This window comes from Podarcis tiliguerta (assembly GCF_965153285.1).
Source record: "Podarcis tiliguerta genome assembly, chromosome: 2".
In the NCBI taxonomy this organism is placed as follows: domain Eukaryota; kingdom Metazoa; phylum Chordata; class Lepidosauria; order Squamata; family Lacertidae; genus Podarcis; species Podarcis tiliguerta.
This window is the reverse complement of record NC_139535.1, coordinates 63,887,312-63,905,594: the sequence shown is the minus strand read 5'-3', so window position 1 is coordinate 63,905,594 and position 18,283 is coordinate 63,887,312. Positions and strand designations below refer to the sequence as shown.

Below are 18,283 nucleotides of genomic sequence, written 5' to 3'. Positions count from 1 at the left end.
TAACCTAACTTCCCTCAGGCTGCAAGAACTCAGTGCATTATTATTTTGAACCTGGCCTGAGTATCTAGACATCCTCATATACTGAACATATGTATATACATATTCAGTCCCATAAACCTTACACAATTTTGTATTTCAAATAGTGTAATGATAATTCAATCAGGCTGTGAAATAGGAGCTGATATCCTGAACAAATCACAGAATCATAGAGTTGTAGAGTTGGAAGGGACCCAAGGGTCATCTAGACCAACCCCCTACAATGCAGGAATCTCAGCTAAAGCACCCATGACAGATGGCCATGCAACCTCTGCTTAAAAACCTGCAATGAAGGAGAGTCCACAACCTTCTGAGGGAGCCTGTTTGACTGTTGAACTGCTCAGAAATCCCAGATATCCTGCAAGTGCTTAACTTAATTTAGAGCATTACGCACCAAAGGATTCCAGAAGACTACCATTGCACATATTGATGGTGGGAGAAACTGGGGCAAATGAAGTCCTGTGATAATGTTGAGGCTTAATGGACTGGTGCCTGCAGGTAACTTTATACCTACCTAGCAAGATGCAAAGCAAATTTAACAGAAGAATCATTTGTTTGATTATTCTAAGTATTATAATAATAAAGAGTTGTTATTTTTATATTGGCCTTCAGATATATTTCCAAGACGATTTTACAAAAAGAACAACGATATCTCAAACGGAAATACAAGGTATAGAAAAGGCAAAATTCACAAACTAATAAAGGTAGAACAAATGTGAAAGTCGTATGCTGACCATACAAATGTTTGGCCTTTGAGGCTCCAACATTGGTGCTAAAACAAACAAACAAAGCGTTTTCAAGCAGTATAAAAAATGAGCATGTATGAATTATACATTTTAATGTACCATACAGTGAAAGAACAGAGCTCTTATGTAAACAGCTGTGACTGGTCAATGGAATGCTTTCCCTCGGTATTTCACAATAAAGGCTGTTCTGAATCAAATATTATTTTCCTTTGGGAGCCCAGGAACTCACATTATTATTTTTGAAGAAAAGGCTGCTTTAAAAAAGAAGAAGAAGAAAAGAAGAACTGCAGCAGTGGACAGATTGCTTCTTAATAAAGCTTGATCATTTGAGCCCCTGGAGCAGCTTCTTTCATTGCAGCTCCTAGCTTCCCTGTTCCACTCCTACTATGTATTCCAAAAAGAAAAGCCAAACTATCAGTTATTTCTTTTCTCCCAGGAGGTTAAGTAGGACACATTGTGGCCGTGCAGGCAGAGTGGGAGGGCAGCAAAGCAGATTGCTTAAATCCCACTGAAATCAATGGGATGTGAAGAACCACAGACCTAGCAACAAGTCCCATTGTCATAAGGTCTCCATTTGCTTCCCTCTGCCCCCATTTTAGCATGAACGAACAGAAACCTGTAAAACAAATAATGAAATACAAAACGACATTCAGCTTATCTTATACACAATGTTCTGAAGGCTACAGAAGATGGAGAAGCACTCTGAGGTGATATGGTGTGTGGTGGAGTGAAGGGAAGGGTGGAGTTTGAGGGTAAGTATCCCAGATGCAAACTGCTTGTGGTGGGTGGCAGTGGGGTTGGGGCACTGCCCGCCCCCTATCCTATCCTATCCTATCCTACAGAAGTGCTGTTGAAAGGATGCTAGATAGCTTAGTGATAAAACTTTAGAAAATCCTGTACCAATGGTATTTAACAACTCCATACAAAGTTGAATGTACCAAACAGCAGAACTTTAACTGCTAGAAATGCAATGTACGCCAGGCAGATTTTAAGCATCTATTTGGGCACTGCCTTTTTTATGTTCAATAATCTAGATTTACTGGAGCACAGCCTGTAATTTTATTGCAGAAATAATTAGATAGTCATTGCCATAAAGCTGCAAAATATTACCGTGAAATTATTTAAAAGACAGGAAGTCTTGGGAGTACAGCATTATTAAATTTAGTCTCTGCTGCTAAAGCTTGGGGCAGGGAATACAGCACCTGACGTTTCAGAAAGGTTTTAAAATATCCAGGGAATTGTAACATTGACTAAACTGACATATGCAGAATGGCAACAGATTTCTTTGAATGATGGGTTTTTTAAAAAAATATTCTGGAAGGACTAAGCACCATGATTTGATTAAAACAGAGGTAAGCAAAGGGATGGTTTTTCTGCATTTCACTAAGGGCCCCCTACTTGTTCCACTATAATCTGAGTACTGGTTGATCTAGACTGTAGGTGTCAGAAATACTGAAACATGCCGATACTTCAAATTATACAGCTGACTGGATATCTATTCCATTGGAGCTGAGTTAGGTATAAATTTGGCTGTGCTGGAAAGTTTTAGATTTTATTTGAGGGAAATCACATGTTCTTCCATTTAAGACAACCCACTGCATATTCAAAACATAGTCTTAGCCAAATAAAAATTGACCTCATAATTACTGTACTCTGATGTGTTTCAGCTGTAAGGGCAAACTACAGTACCTCGCACATTTGCTGTAAATCCAGTTATCTCGGTGGAAATTACTTCAGAGAGTAAACATGTACGGGATTGTGTTGCATTTCTCACAGCAGAACGCACTTTCTAGGCTGCACAGTTTCTTGCGGTCCATCATGTTAACTACATTGCTTCCATGTGAACAGCAGGCCATATAATCAATTGACTTGCCTTGGTCAAGACAGCTAGACAGTGTGGACTTTGATACAACCATTGATTGCAATGTGGGTGTATGGGCCATTCGGCATTCGGGTGATATTTGCTTAATTATTCACGTTAGAAAGTCATTCTTAATACCAGATGGTTGATAGACGCAGGCAATTAAAACGCCAGGTAGCAGAGATATGCTGGAAACTTTCCTCTTTAAACAGAAGAACCAGCATGCCTACTCACTTTTTCAGATCTCTCATGCAATCTCCAAACTGAATGTCTATTTTCTCAAAAGCTGGTTGGCTTTGTTCAGAGGCATTTTATGGAGTAACCAGGGAATCCACTGATTTAGTGTCTGTGACAAAGAATGTCATTTGCAAAGTAACTCTTTCCCATTATTTGCACGTTCCACAATTCCATAGGCTCATATCTTATCTACTGTTTAGCAACAGGGTCATTTTGTTCCTTTTTAGTAGCAATAGTAAAGGGAAGAAAAACATTATTTTCCCTCTGAGATGAAATTGTACAAATTGTGCTCAGGGTACTTTGAAAAAGGAGGTTTAAATACACACACTAGATAGAAGCTTCTTGCAAGAAATACATTTGCTGTTACACTGGTTTTTCAGGGCAGGGGGAATGCAACAGCTCTTTGGTTAGAATGAGACAATTGTACAAGATGCCATTTCCCTGTAGCGTAGCTGAACTAACTGAAAAGTAATAGTCAATAAAACATTTCACTTCCACCAGAATAAAATCTGGCACCAAATTATATGAGATTTTGGCAGCCCCATGTTAGGATAGGTTCACTGTCAGATTTGTAGAAAGCAGCCAAACCCTTCTTTTACCTATTTACCCCATCCCCTGCAAAACCTGACTTTTTAATCTGTTTTCTCCCAGAGTAGCTCTGTGACAAAAAAGAGCAGCTTCCAAAGGCTATTTGGGAGAGGGAACATTGGTGGGGCAGGGTTCAGTTCCACCAGTTTCAGACTTGGATGTACATTGTTGTTCAGCCAAGGCTATCACAGTGTCTTGCATCATGCTCCTCCTCTTATTATTCTGATCACTAGTTAAATTGGGTTATGCACTTTGCCTTTGGAATGTGAAAGTTATTTAAAAGGCCATCTGTCAGTGTATTTTCAGGCCAGCTGTCCTTGCAGAACTCATACCTACATATGGACCATTACATACAGAGTAAGTAAAACAGACTGCACATGTTTCAAACAGATTCAACCCAAATATATCTATTGATCTCAAGAATCAGTCTCTGGTAAACAAACAAAGAACAAACAAAAAACAGTTCCACAAGGTTACCACAGTTCTACCAGCTGTGACTAGTGCTAACAAGATAGATCTCAACACTGTTGCTGAGAAATTCAAAGGTTTTTAAAGAGCCTTTTTGAAGTGATGATTGAACAAGTAAATGCATGACTATTCATGTGGCACTTAAAAAATAATAATAAAGCTAGACATCCCACCTGAAGCAGAGGTAAGAAGGGCAAGACTTACGCTGAGCCAATAACACAAGCCTATGCCTCCTGTTTCCTACTGCCTTGTTCTTTCACACTGAGCTACCAATCTGGTCACAATGTGGTCATTCCCCTCACAAAAACTGAAATACAAGTGTGTACCCCAGTGAAGCCCACTGAAGGTAACCTGTGGCTCTCCAGGTGTTGTCAGACACCAGCTCCCACCAGCCCCAGCTTGCAATCCCAACAGTCAGAAATGCTGGGAGTTTCAGCCCAGCAGCATCTGGAGAGGCACAGCTTAGCCTCTGCTGCTGTAGCCAAAGCTATGTGCAAACCTCCAAACCATTGGTTCATGGAGGACTGCTCTGAGAGAGCCACTGCCGGCTGTTACTGACAGCCCATGTGATTCTGTGTGAAGTGGGCTCCTTGATGCCAAATTGGCATGTCCATCGTTGTTAGGTATCATTTATTGCTAATACGGAAGCTTTGCCATGTATTGAAAGCTTATTTCAGCGGCACTCTGGTCAAACTACCCACACTCGGTTGTGTACGCTGTTAGCGTCTATATAGCACTTTTCCTAACTAAGCAAGTATGTGTCATCTACATCAGGAATAACCAAGGTGGTGTCCTCCAGATGTCGTGGACAGCAACTCACATCAGCTCTAGCTAGCATGACCAATGATCAGGGATAATGGGAGTTAACAACTTCTGGGGGGCAGCACATTAACTACCCGTGGCATACATTGGAGAGGATTCACCTAATGAGTCCCATCAGTGGAGGTCCTGCACAATGATATAGAGCTGGGAAAGCTCTGTCAATACAGCATGAGATTCTTAATCTCAGAGTCGCTGGCAAAAGATTCCTGCGCTGCAGAAGATTGGATTAGATGACCCTCATGGTTCCTTCCAACTCTACAGTTCTATGATTTTATTACTTCTGCTTCACCAAAAGGACTACACACACACACACACACAGAAGAGAAGAAGAAGAAGAGTTTGGATTTGATATCCCGCCTTTCACTCCCTTTAAGGAGTCTCAAAGCGGCTAACATTCTCCTTTCCCTTCCTCCCCCACAACAAACACTCTGTGAGGTGAGTGGGGCTGAGAGACTTCAGAGAAGTGTGACTAGCCCAAGGTCACCCAGTAGCTGCATGTGGAGGAGCAGGGACACGAACCCGGTTACCCAGATTACGTGACTACCGCTCTGAACCACACACACACACACGTGCCCCATGTCCCCTCAAATTGGCTCAGAGGGTTCAGGAGAACCCCCAGAACAGTGCACAGGGAGAGGAAATCATTCTGTTTGGCAAGCTGAAATGCATGTGTTGATGCAACAGGTAGAAGAACGCAATGTTGAATTCCTCCCATTATCTCTGTAATGTAAAGAGGCTGATATTATTATCTTTTTATTACAAATAGGAAGTAAAGTCATAAATAGATGGTAACTTAATAACATGATAAGCACCGTTTTTCTGTTGATAAAGAAAAGCAAATGGCATCTTTGGAGGCAAATAGTAACTTAGGTAGGACTTCTGGCAGAAAAATGTCACAGAGGGGCGCATCAAACCCGCCATCAGGCTGGGCAGGCCGGGTCTTCCTGTTATATACCTGCTGGGATTTACAAGGCATATGGCCCTCACCTGAATCTCATTTAACTCTTTGGGGGGGGGGGGGAATTAGCATCAGACGTCATGTACATGGAAGTTGCCAAATCAGTTAACCAAATCAATTAACCAATCAATTAACCAGTTTTCCTATAACCTGATATTGCTGGATAGTTCTGTTGCCACCCTGGAACTTTTCTTTATTAGTGTCCCTTTGTTTTGTACGATGCCTTGCAAATGAAGGAGAACAACTTTTTTCCTTGTATATGTTGATAATATGTTTTTGGTTACTGAGAACAAACAAGAGTGTACAGAAACAAGATTGGGTGCAGGTCTGGCCAGGACATAGGCGTGACACACCTGTGACAAAGGTGACCTGTGTGCTTGCTTGCTTGCTTGCTTGATTAACAGCTGTTGGGAACTTCAAGGTCCCTGCTCTCCCTTCTTATGGACCTGGAGACTCCAATAGAGAGCATTCCATGTCAAGAAGGAGGAATGCAACATGCATCCGAAACAGTTAACCGCCATGCAGGGGGGAGGCAGCGGGCGGACAGCACGGCGACTGTGCATGCTGCCCGACATTTTGTCCCCCCCAGCATGGAACCCGCACCCCCCCCCTTCGTACGACCCTGTGAGTGGGGCGCTGGCACCCCTTTCGGTTGGCGCTGTGAGTCCTTGTGTCCCACAACCGTTCTAAAGGTTCTAAAGGTAAACAACTATTTCCTTTAAAAAAGCCAACATCTTTGGTGGGGTCTCCCCCTAGAAAAAGGTCAACAACTCTGGGCAACCTAGGGGTGCCAGGTGGATCCTTGCACCCCGGCGTTGCATATGTTTAAGATGGCCCTGTGAATGAGCTCAGTAGAAGGCAGTTCTCGCCTCCTGTTCTTCGTTGAAATTTTGGTCTTCTTGGTTCCTGAGCCTTCCAGTCAGTTTTGTCATTTTGGCATAGTCCAACAGCTTGGTTTGCCATTCCTCTCTGGTAGGGGCTTTGTCTTCTTTCCATCTCTGGGCTAGTAGCATCCACATCGCTGTTGTCACATACATGAAAAGTCTTTTCTGTTCCTTTGGAATGTCGGTACCTATAATTCCTAATAAAAGGCTTCTGGGTTTGTTTGTTTTTACAAAAGTTATTTTAAACATTTTTTTTTCCAATTCATTATACTGGTATGTGTATGTGTGCACGCGCGCTTAGCATATTTTTCCAAGTATAAGATGATAATTTTCCTATAGAAATAATAGGCAAAAATTGCGGGTCATCTTATACACAGACAGCAGAGGAGGGATGGGCGATTGGTGGCAGCAGCCAGTAGGAGATTGTCAGTGGCGATTGGACGCATGATTGGTTGCTGTGGCAAGGCCTGCTGACGATTGGCTGTGGCTGTGGCAATTGGGCGGGCTATTTATGGCAGCGGCTAGGCATGCGTGCAATCAGCTGTGGTTGTGTCGAGTGTGCAGGTGGGCTTTTTGTGTCGAGCGTTCTAATGATAGTTGGCTGCAGCGATGTGTGTGATTTGCATTGTATAATGATTTGCGTTGGTGACCCCCATCAAAGAAGCTCAACAACTCTTGGCAATCCCCCCCCCCATTTTTTTGTTGTGGTCCAAAAAAATAGAAGTCGTCTTATACATGGATGCATGTTATACACAGAAAAATACAGTGATTCTTTGTTGTGTGTCTAAGATCTGAACTGGAATCCAACCAGAACTTTTCCCCTTTAGGTCAAAAAATGAGCTCTGCAAATCTTGCCATGATGCGTAGACATACCTCTTTCTATTTGAGGAGATCAAAGTTCCACATCCTTGCATTTGAGTGCCAGACTTACTCATTCTGTAGCTTCTACATTGTGAGAATGCAGAGATATTAAGCAGAAGTTGTCGTGTTTCAAACCCACCCAGCTCTTAACAATAACAAGCTGCTTCTCAAACTGGAGCACTAGTAATCCGGTGGTATGTTCCGTTTGGGAAAGTTGATAAAGTGAATTCTAAATGCTCCATTAGGGGATTATTTACAGTTTTCCATCTTTGCAAGCATTTCAGTTAACGTGTGTTAATGAACCTTGGCTCTGCATCTTGTGAGCCTTTATTCTTAAGCACTTATTCGCTTGGCAATGAGAATGGAAAATACCAGCAGCAGTCTTAGGATGAAAAATGTCCAACGTTTTGCTGATGCAGTGTGTGTGGAGGTGTAGTGGTAAATGTACACAAGTTATAGGCCCATGCTGCAGGGATCCTCCATAAAAACCATCCAGTTAACATTTCAAAGAAGCAATTAACTGTGTTGAGAGATAAATTTCAGCCTTATGTCAACACAATTCTCTTCCTCATTACTAATATACATGATCTCTTTATTTAATGAGATTTGGAAGGCTAAAACAATAAATGTCCTCAATACTTTTCCCTAGCAGGTCAGCTAGTTCTTGACTGGGTCCGAACACATCCTTTTCCCTCTTCCCTCCACCCCAAAAAATCATTAGCATACTGCCCAAGATGTCCTGTTTAAAGCACTAGCCATCCATTAGTAGGATGAGAGAAGAAATCTTATGCATACAACCATGGTCTTTTTCTGTACTTGTGACATCCTTGACAATGCCAGCTTCTATGGTCTGGATCCAGAGGAACATCTTTAGACAGTTCTAAGCTGTATATATAATATTGAATTAAATAAAGTCAGGTTTGGGTTATTGTAACCTCAACACCTACTGTGGGGTAAAATAACAGTTAACAAAGGGGAAGGCTCCCCAACAGTGTAACAGACAAAATCGCAGGAACCTCCAAAACAATGAAAAGCTGATTAAAAGTGCCTTATATGTGGCTTCCAGTTTCCGCCTGCACCAGGAATGGAGGTCTCCCTTGACACTGCAGGGAGAGACAGACAGAGATAAGCAAAGAATGATGGGGGAAACTCGTTCTTTGAATTCCTTTCTGGGTGGGAGAGAATCGGGCTCTCACCTGCAGAGTGCCCTGTGGTCTGGCACTCACTTCCCTATAGAATGCAAGGGCAAGCAAAGGCACTGGGTGCATGGAGCACTCTGACTGTCTCAACACACACACACACACACACACACACACACACCCAGTCCATTCCTGGAAGTAGAGGATATCCTGCTAACTGGACTTTAACTGGAGTAAAATACAGGCGCGTGCTAGTGGTGAAGAGAAGACAAATTGCGGAACATCTCGGCTACAAGGATTTAAAGGTTGAGGTAAGGTTTCATTCGGTGCCAGAGTTGGCGAGGGGACGGAAGTCTATGGTTGTTGTTTTTAAAGTGTAGCTGAGATCTATCCAAGGTGTTGCCAAATTTGCTTGTTTGCCTTTTGGGCTTTGGGATTTGCCTGACCTTGCTTACTGCACTTATCCTCTTTTTCGTTCTGACCCTTGCCTTGCTGGAACTTGCTTTTGTTTCCTGGAACTGGAGCTAGCAATATGTGACTTGAAACTCTTTCCCCTTAAGATTAATAAAGGAATGCCTCCAGACTCACAAAAAAGAATATGAGTCTATGTATCCACTGTTATTGTCCTGCTGATGATTTTCTCCCATTGTTGATTAAACTTATTTTCCAGATGAGCTTCTATTAAAATACAGAATATTTTTTAGAAGATTGCTTCTACTGATTTTTTATTTGTAATTATTATTTCAAATTTAGTCTTCAAGGTTCTATTCCTGTCCCTTAGGTTTGTTGCATGTAGTTCCTCAACAGAAAATCCCAGAACCATGGAATGTTATTATTGTCTATCCTTAATCTAATTTCATTTAAGCTCAAGCAGCTGCCACCCTGTATAACCACATTAAATCTTGTTAAGCCATGTTTTATCCAATTACTTTAAAACCAAGATATAACAAATTCATGATTACATATGAAAACAAAGTTAGCAATGATATTATGTAGCCAGAAGTGTTTCTTTTTTAATGTGCAAAACTCTAAAAAAAATGCTATAAAATGGTTTTAATGTAGAATTATACTAAGCAAATTATATACTTGGTTATAAAATGATGGTAAAAGAATGAAACCAAAATCTTGCTCTTAAATTCACCATGGTTTACTCATATATGCTGTTAATCATTGGCTGCATTCAGACATCATCATCATCATCATTTTATTACAGTGGTACCTTGGTTTACAAACTTAATCCGTTCCGGAAATCCGTTCTTAAACTAAAACCATTCTTAAAACGAGGTGCACTTTCCCTAATGAGGCCTCCCGCTGCCGGTGCCCTTCCACCGTTTTGATTCCGTTTCTTAGACCAAGGTAAAGTTCTCAAACCAAGACACTATTTCCAGTTTTGCGGAGTTTGTAAACCAAATCGTTCTTAAAATGGACTGTTCTTGAACCGAGGTACCACTGTATTTATACCCCTCTCATCTGGCTGGGTTTCCCCAGCCACTCTGGGCAGCTTCCAGCAGAATAGTGAAAGCATGAAAAAATATCAGACATTAAAAACTTCCCTAAACAGGGCTGCCTTCAGATGTCTTCACCTGAAGACATCTGACAATGATGGCCATTTGCCATGGACGCTTTAGGTAAGATTCCTGCATTGCAGGGGTTGGACTAGATGACCCTTGGTTCCCTTCCAACTCCATGATTCTATGATTCTACCATTCCAGAAATTATCTAGAGCAATTCCATCCAGAAATTCCATGATTCTATGATTCTACCATTACAGAAACTATCTAGAGGAACCTTAGGCTTGTGTGCTGCCCCTCCCCTCCTCTAGCATGGCCACAAGATCAGAAGCTTTCACTTCTATTTTAACTAACCAGTTTAGCATTATGTCCAAACCTGGAAACAAAGCATTGCCAGATCTTAGTTTATAAAGGCAATGAACCACAGTTTAGGGTTCAGATGTAATGTTTAACTGTGGTTGATTGAAAATAATTTGGATCAGGGGTGTAGGAGAGCAAGGATTAAACCTATCCTCGTCCCATACTATGGTCCCAGTCCAAGCCAAACCAACTTCCAGCTTATTAGTAAAGTAAATTATGTGGAGGGACCCAATTGTCAAAGTCACCTTTGTCACTCAATCTTGGAGGGGGGAAACGGTTCCCTTGCATTTTATTTCATGGATGAGGAGCTTGTGGTACTTCATATAGTATGTTGGACTACAACTTCTGTCATCCCTGAGCACTGGCCCTACAAGCTGATGGGAGTTGGAACCCAACAACATCTAGAAAGCCAAAGGCTCACCATGTCTACTATAAAGAAAAATACATTCTGAAAGGCACTGGCATACTTCTATCTCTACTGAGAAGCAAGGACCATTTTGTTCAGTGGGGTGTACTCACAGGTAAGTACCGGCAAGTGTAGCAATGCTTCCTAAGACACAGGATGGACTGCTTTGTGGCATAGGCACAGGGGCAGAAGCATTGTAAAGAGGGAATAAGAGAATATTTGCTTTTAACTGGTTTTTTGTTTTGTTTTTTTCCTTACGATTTTTATTGTCTGATTCTTTTTGTAAACTGTTTTGAGGTTTCTTCTTATTATAATCAAGCAGTATATAAAAGCTGTGAATAGAGAATAAGTGCACTTCAGTGAAATAGGCCTGCTATTTAGACAGGCTACGGAGTCCTATCATTAGGCAGAGTGAGGCGGCTGTCTCAGGCAGTAGTTGTGGAGGAGAGAGCAGCAACAACCATTCCCCTGCTCTGCACCCTGTAAACTCTCACGTCATGAACACTGAAGTGAGATTCTACTTCCAGTCCAGTCAGTTTCTGTATCTTGGACTAGTGGTGGTACCATCTTGTCCTTCACTTCAGACAACAAAACCTCTTGGGCCATCCAAGGGTCTGCCAGGGTTGTTTTAGGTGTAGGGCATGGTGCCCGGGATCTGGGCTTTGTGACCATTCAGTTTGTGACTCCATGGCTAAAAAAAGCCATTGGGAAACTCAGTGGGCCTTATATCTGAGAAAACAAACACTCGGGATCCTAATCAGGCAGAGCAAACCCTCACCATGGCTGGGAAACAGCAGGGAGAAGGTGGATGGGGACACTCTCCCCTCCCGATTTATCACTGAGGGGTCCAAGGAGCAACCCCCTCAGGGAATCCTCAGGGGTTTGGATTCACTTTATGCCCGAGTGCCGTTAAACACATAGAAAGAGGGCCTATTAAAGAATAAGCTGGCAACCCTACTCATTGTAATTCTCAGGGGGGGGGGATGGTAAGGCATGAAGGAAAGCAGGACACCAACTTTGCTGCTGCTAACTGACTATGTGCACAAATTGTTTGAGCACTCCTGGAGTCAGGTAATCTAAACAACATTACTCCATGAAAAAGAAGGATTCATTTGTGGAACCTCCTGGTGAGAGTTCTACCCTTGAAAAAAGTGGCCTGCCAAAAAAGATTTTTTAAAAAAAGAATAGAAAAGAAAAAAGCCAAGCGCATGTACATTTGTTTTCCCTGTTTTTTTCTGTCAGTGGGTGGGGGTGGGAGGAAACAACAGGAACCCCAAGCAAATTACAAGAGGTAGAAAAACTTTTCTGTGCTCTATTAATGGTCAGATGTTCCTTGGGTGGCCTCTGCATAGCTTAGCATCTTCTGCTTCGCATCTCCAAAGCCAGAGCAAGCCACACAAAGTTATACACCAAGGGTTGCTTTAATCTTGGATAACTGCTCGGCTCAACTCTGTCCCATGAGACAGCTTAAAGAGTACAACAGTTAAAACTTGCTGATGTACAAACCAATAGACATCAGAGGGCAGAATTCAGCTGCTGCTTGCACAGATTGATTCCACTCATGCAACAGTACTTTCCTCCCTCTCTGCCCTCTGTGCTGCCTAAATCTGCTCTGGAGAATTGGGGGAAATCCCAGAACAGATTTAGGGGGCATGCAGAGGAAGGAGGAGGGGAAATCTAATTGCACAAGCAGACCTTGTTCCCTGGACATATATCCCACTTAGTGGTACATTGAATTCCACCCAGAGTCATCTCTGTGATCTCAAGATACATTTTCTGTGTTCACCCTTAGTGGCAGAATTGTTTGTGTTTGTGCAGTAGGAACATTCGTATTTGGGGTGCCTTCATGTTCTAGGAATTGCTTGGAGCAAAGTAAAACAATTCAACTACTGCAAGTAATTTTGCACATGGACAGATATTGTAGCATGGGAGCAAGAACAGATTTGATGCATTCACAGGATGGGCCTTTGGCAAATAATGGCAGATGGGTTATATGGCCAGTGAATGCATACAGTAATGCTTAATCTCTATGTCCGGGAGGTAAGTCAGTTACCTGCTCCAGATGGGTTTGCACTCTCTTTGAAGGAACAGGTATATAGTCTGGGGCTGCTCCTGGGTCTGTCTTTGTCATCTGATGCACAGGTGGCCTCGGTGGCTAGGAGTACCTTTTACTAGCATCAGCTGGTAAAACAACTGCAGTCATTCTTGGACCAAAATAGTTTGGCCACGGTAATCTTGGCACTGGTAACCTCAATAATTTATTACTGCAACAAGCTCTATATGGGGTTTCCCTTGGGCTTACCCTAGAAGCTGCAGCTAAATTGTTGACTGGGGCACCCCAGTGACACCATATAACTCCTCTGCTGAGGGAGCTGCACTGTTTGCCAGTATCCCACCGCCTGCAGCTCAAGGTTTTGTATTTAGTATTTAAAGCCCCACACAGCTTGGGACCAGGATATCCAAGGGACCAATATATCCCTGCTGGGCAACAGCAGCCCTCAGGTGGGGAGCTGCTGAGAGTACCATATGCTCCTGTGATGCACTTACCCTGTACTAGTGATTTTAATGCTTTAGCTGCAGCTCTCTGGAATCAATTACCAGCCAAAATCAGACAGCCACGTAGCATGATGTTTAGGCACCTACTAAATAATTTTTTGTTTAACAAGGCTTTCCTGGAATATCAATTTTATGTCTGAAGATTTTTTTAGAGTTTTCTGTTTAGAGTTTATTGTTTTTAGAGTTTGCTGAATTGATGTTATTATTTTCAGAGCTTGAGCTTTTTTTAAATCTTGTACACAGCTCTGATGGCCCTACAGATTTGTTTATTATCATATTGCAGGGGGTTGGACGTTATGACTTGGGGTCCCTTCCAACTCCACAATTCTACGATATCATACTATATTATATGATATTATATTCATTATCAGCATCACCAGGAAAATAACGAGAAAAGGGAATAAAGGGAAATCTAAATACTGAAAAGAAGAAAGCAACACAAGGAGGAATAATGTCTGCAGGAAAACCAAGCCTACCAACTTGGTAGATGGAGATTTAATAGCTGTGACAAGTTGGCAATTCTGTTATATCATTAAGGCTGATTTGGGAGGCCTTGATTGTGAAAAAGAAGAAGCAGGAAAGGAGGGCAATAAAAGGTTATTGTATGTGGTGGCAATTGAAAATCATTAAAAAGGCCTGGGAGAAGATATACAAAGATTGGAAAGGACTGTGGAAAATGACTGTTGCTAAAAAAAAATTGAAGTTATAATATTGAGATGTACAGGTTTTGTTGGACTTATTAAACAGAAGACTTTGTTCCTGTACTCAAGTATGGACGCCAGGCCAAGACCAGCCAGCCCCTACAGAAGGAAGAAGCCTCTGCCAAAGAAGATAAAGGAGACTGGCAAAATAAGCTATTGAATTACACAGGACAAACTAGTTAACTTGAAACCCAAAAAAGAAAGAAAGAAAGAGGACTTTGAATTTTTAAAAAAGAGATAAATGTTGAATGTATAGCTTTAAAGCTTTGTGTATAGATTTCTACATTATTATGACTTTCAAAACTCACTTGTAATAAGATGAAATAAGTTTAAAATTAAGAGTATAAGGTTTCAGTACGTGAGTGAATGAATATTAAGCATTGAAATCAAGAAGGGGAGGGGAGGGAAGTCAACCAAAATTATGGTTTTAAAATTTGTTGATGGTGTTTTTGTTCTTACTTTTGGAAAATTTAATAAATTGTTATTTTAAAAAATGATATCATTAAGGCTGCCATCCTAGTCACATTTACATGGGAGTAAGCCCCACTGAACTCAACAGGGCTTCCTTCTGCATGGTCATGCATAGAACTGCCATGAAAGTTAACAGAAATCATACTTTTCTCTGATATGCACTGGAAGTTACAGAACCTCTTTCTCAGTAGCTGACTACCTTTCTTCTATTTTCAAAGGATAGATATTATTTTTTGGTGCATGAGTCAATACAGTATGTTGAAACATAAACTCTGAGACCTGCTGGCCAAGGGAAACTTCAAGGTCTCTAAAGGCCCCCACCCCCTGGCAGTGTGGAAGTTCAGGGAATAAACAACATGTAATAAAGGTATAGGGATGAAGTAGAATCAGATTGAAGTAGATCGAAGTAGAGTTGAACCATGTTGATTGAATTCATGCGTGGAAGTTTGCTGCCACCTGCTGCTTAAACATAAGAAAAAAATGTCCAGATTTGTATAGTACTTTGTTGTAATAAGAGATCCACCAATTAATGTGTTTCATAATAAACTACAGTGAAAATGCCTGTGCACTTTCTGGGGTGTTAATGCTGTGAGCCCCTCCATCATAGGCTCGGGTTGTATATATGTGTAAATGAACCATATATCACAAAGACACTACAATCTTCGCTGTCCCTCATTCCAAGGAAACCAAACCCTGAGTAAGTGCCTGGAACTCCTGGAATCTCACAGAGTTTGGAGATTGGGGTGGCATGCAACAATATTATACAAGACTAATCTGTAAGACAGCGAGGGAACCTGTGGCCTTCCAGAGGTTGTTGGACTATGGCTTTCATCACCCTTGACAATTGGGCCTTGGCAGCTGGGGCTGATGAATCCACTCCAATCACACTGGGAGGGCATCAGTGTTATTCTAGAAAAGGAGGTACCAGAACTCGCCATGAACGCCTCCCTTGTTCTCTTATAATGGCAATGGCACCCACATGAGAGGTGCCAGAACTGAGTTTCAGTTGAAAAAAAAAGCCTTGGAGGGCACCAGAGCCCCCACAACTGATGCAGAAGTATAGAAGCTCTAGCCTTTCTCACGCTTCTCTCCAGGTAATAATGATAGACATTTTTCATAATCACCACAGCAAATTGATGTACATCCCAAGCCTATACATGCTTACTCGGAAGCATCAATGAGTTTGACAGAATTTATTCTCAAATAGCTGTGCATTTGACTGCAGTCATATTTTATTAATGGAGTGAGCATTCATAAACAGTGGGTTTAAAAACAGAGAGAGAGAGAATAAATTATCTCTTGATTATTTCTACTAAGAAACCTTGAAACATTTGATTGAGGGAACACAAATGTGTTTTCACAGACATAAGCAGAGAGAGAGAGAGAGAGAGAGAGAGAGAGCAGCTGTTGGATTGGATCCCACACATTCAGGAGCGGTTTTGCAAGGCCTAAAAACGGAAACTCTGCCTGTCAAGAAGCTAAATTTATTTGATCTCGATTGAGTCAGAAGCTGTTTGGAGCCTGTGAAGTAAATGTAATCTGATGAAGACTTTCATGCTTTCATCAAACTTTTACATTTCTTCCTCAGTTTCTCAATTTTGCCTCAAAAATAGAGCTAAAATTGACGCAGGGCTAACAGGGGGTTAAAATAGAGCTGAAGTATATGCTGAGGAACCCTAGGTGACTGGGAGGAATCCCCATGTTCATGAGGCCAATACAAAACAACAACAACAACAACAAAGTGCACACTGGGACTATCCTGTTTACTTTTCTGCCCCAGTTAAAGTGCATGGGAAACTCCTGTCATGTTTATGTGACTGGGATGCAAACCTCTCTTGCTGAGGGCGGGTGGAGGCAGCAGAGGTGGAGGCAGCTACCTGAGGGCCTCAGCAGAGCAAAGGTACGTGAGGGGAGTGAAATTGCACCGCAGGAGAAGGAAGAACCATAAGGAAACAACACTTAAGGTCAGAGGGATACTGACAGAAAGAGAGGTAGAAACAAGGCAGAGGATTAGACAAATTCATGCAGGGTAGTCCTATCAGGGGTTACAGGCCATGATGGCTATCTCCTACCTTCACTGTTGGAGGCAGCATGCTTCGAGTCGCTGGAAACCATGGCACAGGAGAGGGCTCTTGAGAAGGTCCTGTTTGCCAGTTTCTCACAGGCATCTGGTTGGCCTGCAGGCTCTTCTTATGTACTTAAATAAACTAGGCCTACTGAGGAGCCAGTGTGTGTGGAGAGTGGGTAAGAAGATGGACAACCTTTTATTTTATTTAACACACACACACACACACACACACACACACACACACACACACCCCTTCCCTATACAGAATTGCCTTCAGATGGCTCGGGGGTCAGGTAACTCCATATGCTCCAACATTTCTCCAATGAAAATAGGGACATCCTAAAGAAAAGTGGGACATTCCAGGATCATATCAGAAACCGGGATGGCTCCTCTAAATCAGGGACATCTCTGGATGATAATCAGAAAGCTGCCAATAGCTGGGGAAAATATCAGTTGTTAATAAAGACACACTCTGGAGTGCTGGATTTTGCCCATTGTTTCAAGCTAGGGTGGTTAGTCCTTTTGACTGGGTGGTGTAACTTTTCATTCTGTGAATTAAGCCTTGAAATTCATGCTTATTGATGGGGCATTTAATTGAATTAAGATACGAATCATAGAGGGGAAAACAGGCTCAATGCTGAGGTATATCAGTGAATGCTATCTTCAGTTGCATTAATTCCCAACATTTGTATTTCAATAAACTTCCATTTGTTTCAGTGAGGGGAATAAAATATAGATCTTGCTAGTTAGCTGTATGGTAATTAATGACTCCATACAATCAGCAGAGCAGCAGGTAGAGCAAATTTGGAAGTGTGAGACCAGTGCACAAACCTTTAGCCTTTCCAGTGGCCTTCCACCCATCTTGATTGAGGCTCCTAAAATTTAAGGATTCCATCAGTGAACTTGTTTGGAAAGAATACAGGGAGATTTCCAAAATCTTTATGCATCCAGCAGCTTTCATCATGTCACCAAGGATTAAAAATGCAAGGGATTTCAGTGCACTAAGTAAATGGGAGCATGTTATAATATACAACAACCGGAGATCTAAAGGGAAGTCTTGTGGAATAATCCAAACCAGGTGCAAATAATGACAAGGTATTCCCGCCCCCCACCCAGTAATGATTTTCACACAAAGTGACAGGAGACACCACAAGTGGGGGCAATTCTACGATTTTCTTTTTAAAAACTTCACATATGGTCTTCACATAAGTAATCAGAGACAATCCTGAGAAAGCAATGTAACTCATTGGTTCCAATGGATAAATAAAAAAATGTATATAACATGAGCATGCATACATCTGGCAAGATCATGCCCAAGGTCATTGTGTTCAGGTATCAAAAGGTGCCTGGACAGGTCAGAAATGTCATACAACCTGCTCAGCAGCTTTAGGCTTACTGGCTTGGATCAGTAAACAATAGGGTTGCCATAATTTTTTTCAGTCTTAAGTTCAGTTCTCTATGTTTCCAAATCAGTTTGTGATTTATGTTTTTTAAGTCCTCATGAAAATTCACCAGCATTTTGGTGTGGTACATGTTTACTGAGATACATGTTACACTTCAACCTAACAGAACAATTTCCCCCTCTATTATTATGCATTGTGTATGTTATT

General features: G+C 41.8%; 2 protein-coding genes across 12 annotated transcripts in view; one reads left to right on the top strand and one right to left on the bottom strand.

Moving 5' to 3' along the window:
• The window catches only part of KLHL3 (kelch like family member 3), a 94,650-nt gene extending 77,815 nt beyond the window's left edge, over nt 1-16,835 (bottom strand). For both annotated transcript variants that reach the window (XM_083428869.1, XM_083428870.1), the window contains exon 1: nt 16,678-16,835. In XM_083428869.1, the coding sequence (XP_083284995.1) occupies nt 16,678-16,720 (43 nt within the window). In that variant the 5' untranslated portion in view covers nt 16,721-16,835. The remainder of the gene's footprint in view (nt 1-16,677) is intronic.
• MYOT (myotilin) overlaps nt 16,111-18,283 on the top strand; it is a 53,252-nt gene continuing 51,079 nt past the window's right edge. For 2 of the 10 annotated variants that reach the window (XM_083428837.1, XM_083428850.1), the window contains exon 1: nt 16,111-16,505. Coding sequence is in view for 2 of the 10 variants with exons in the window: in XM_083428830.1 (XP_083284956.1) it covers nt 16,395-16,505 (111 nt within the window). In the remaining 8 variants the exon portion in view is untranslated. Of the gene's footprint in view, nt 16,570-18,283 lie in introns of all 10 variants that reach the window. The other 8 variants (XM_083428840.1, XM_083428834.1, XM_083428830.1 and 5 more) reach the window with 8 other exon arrangements.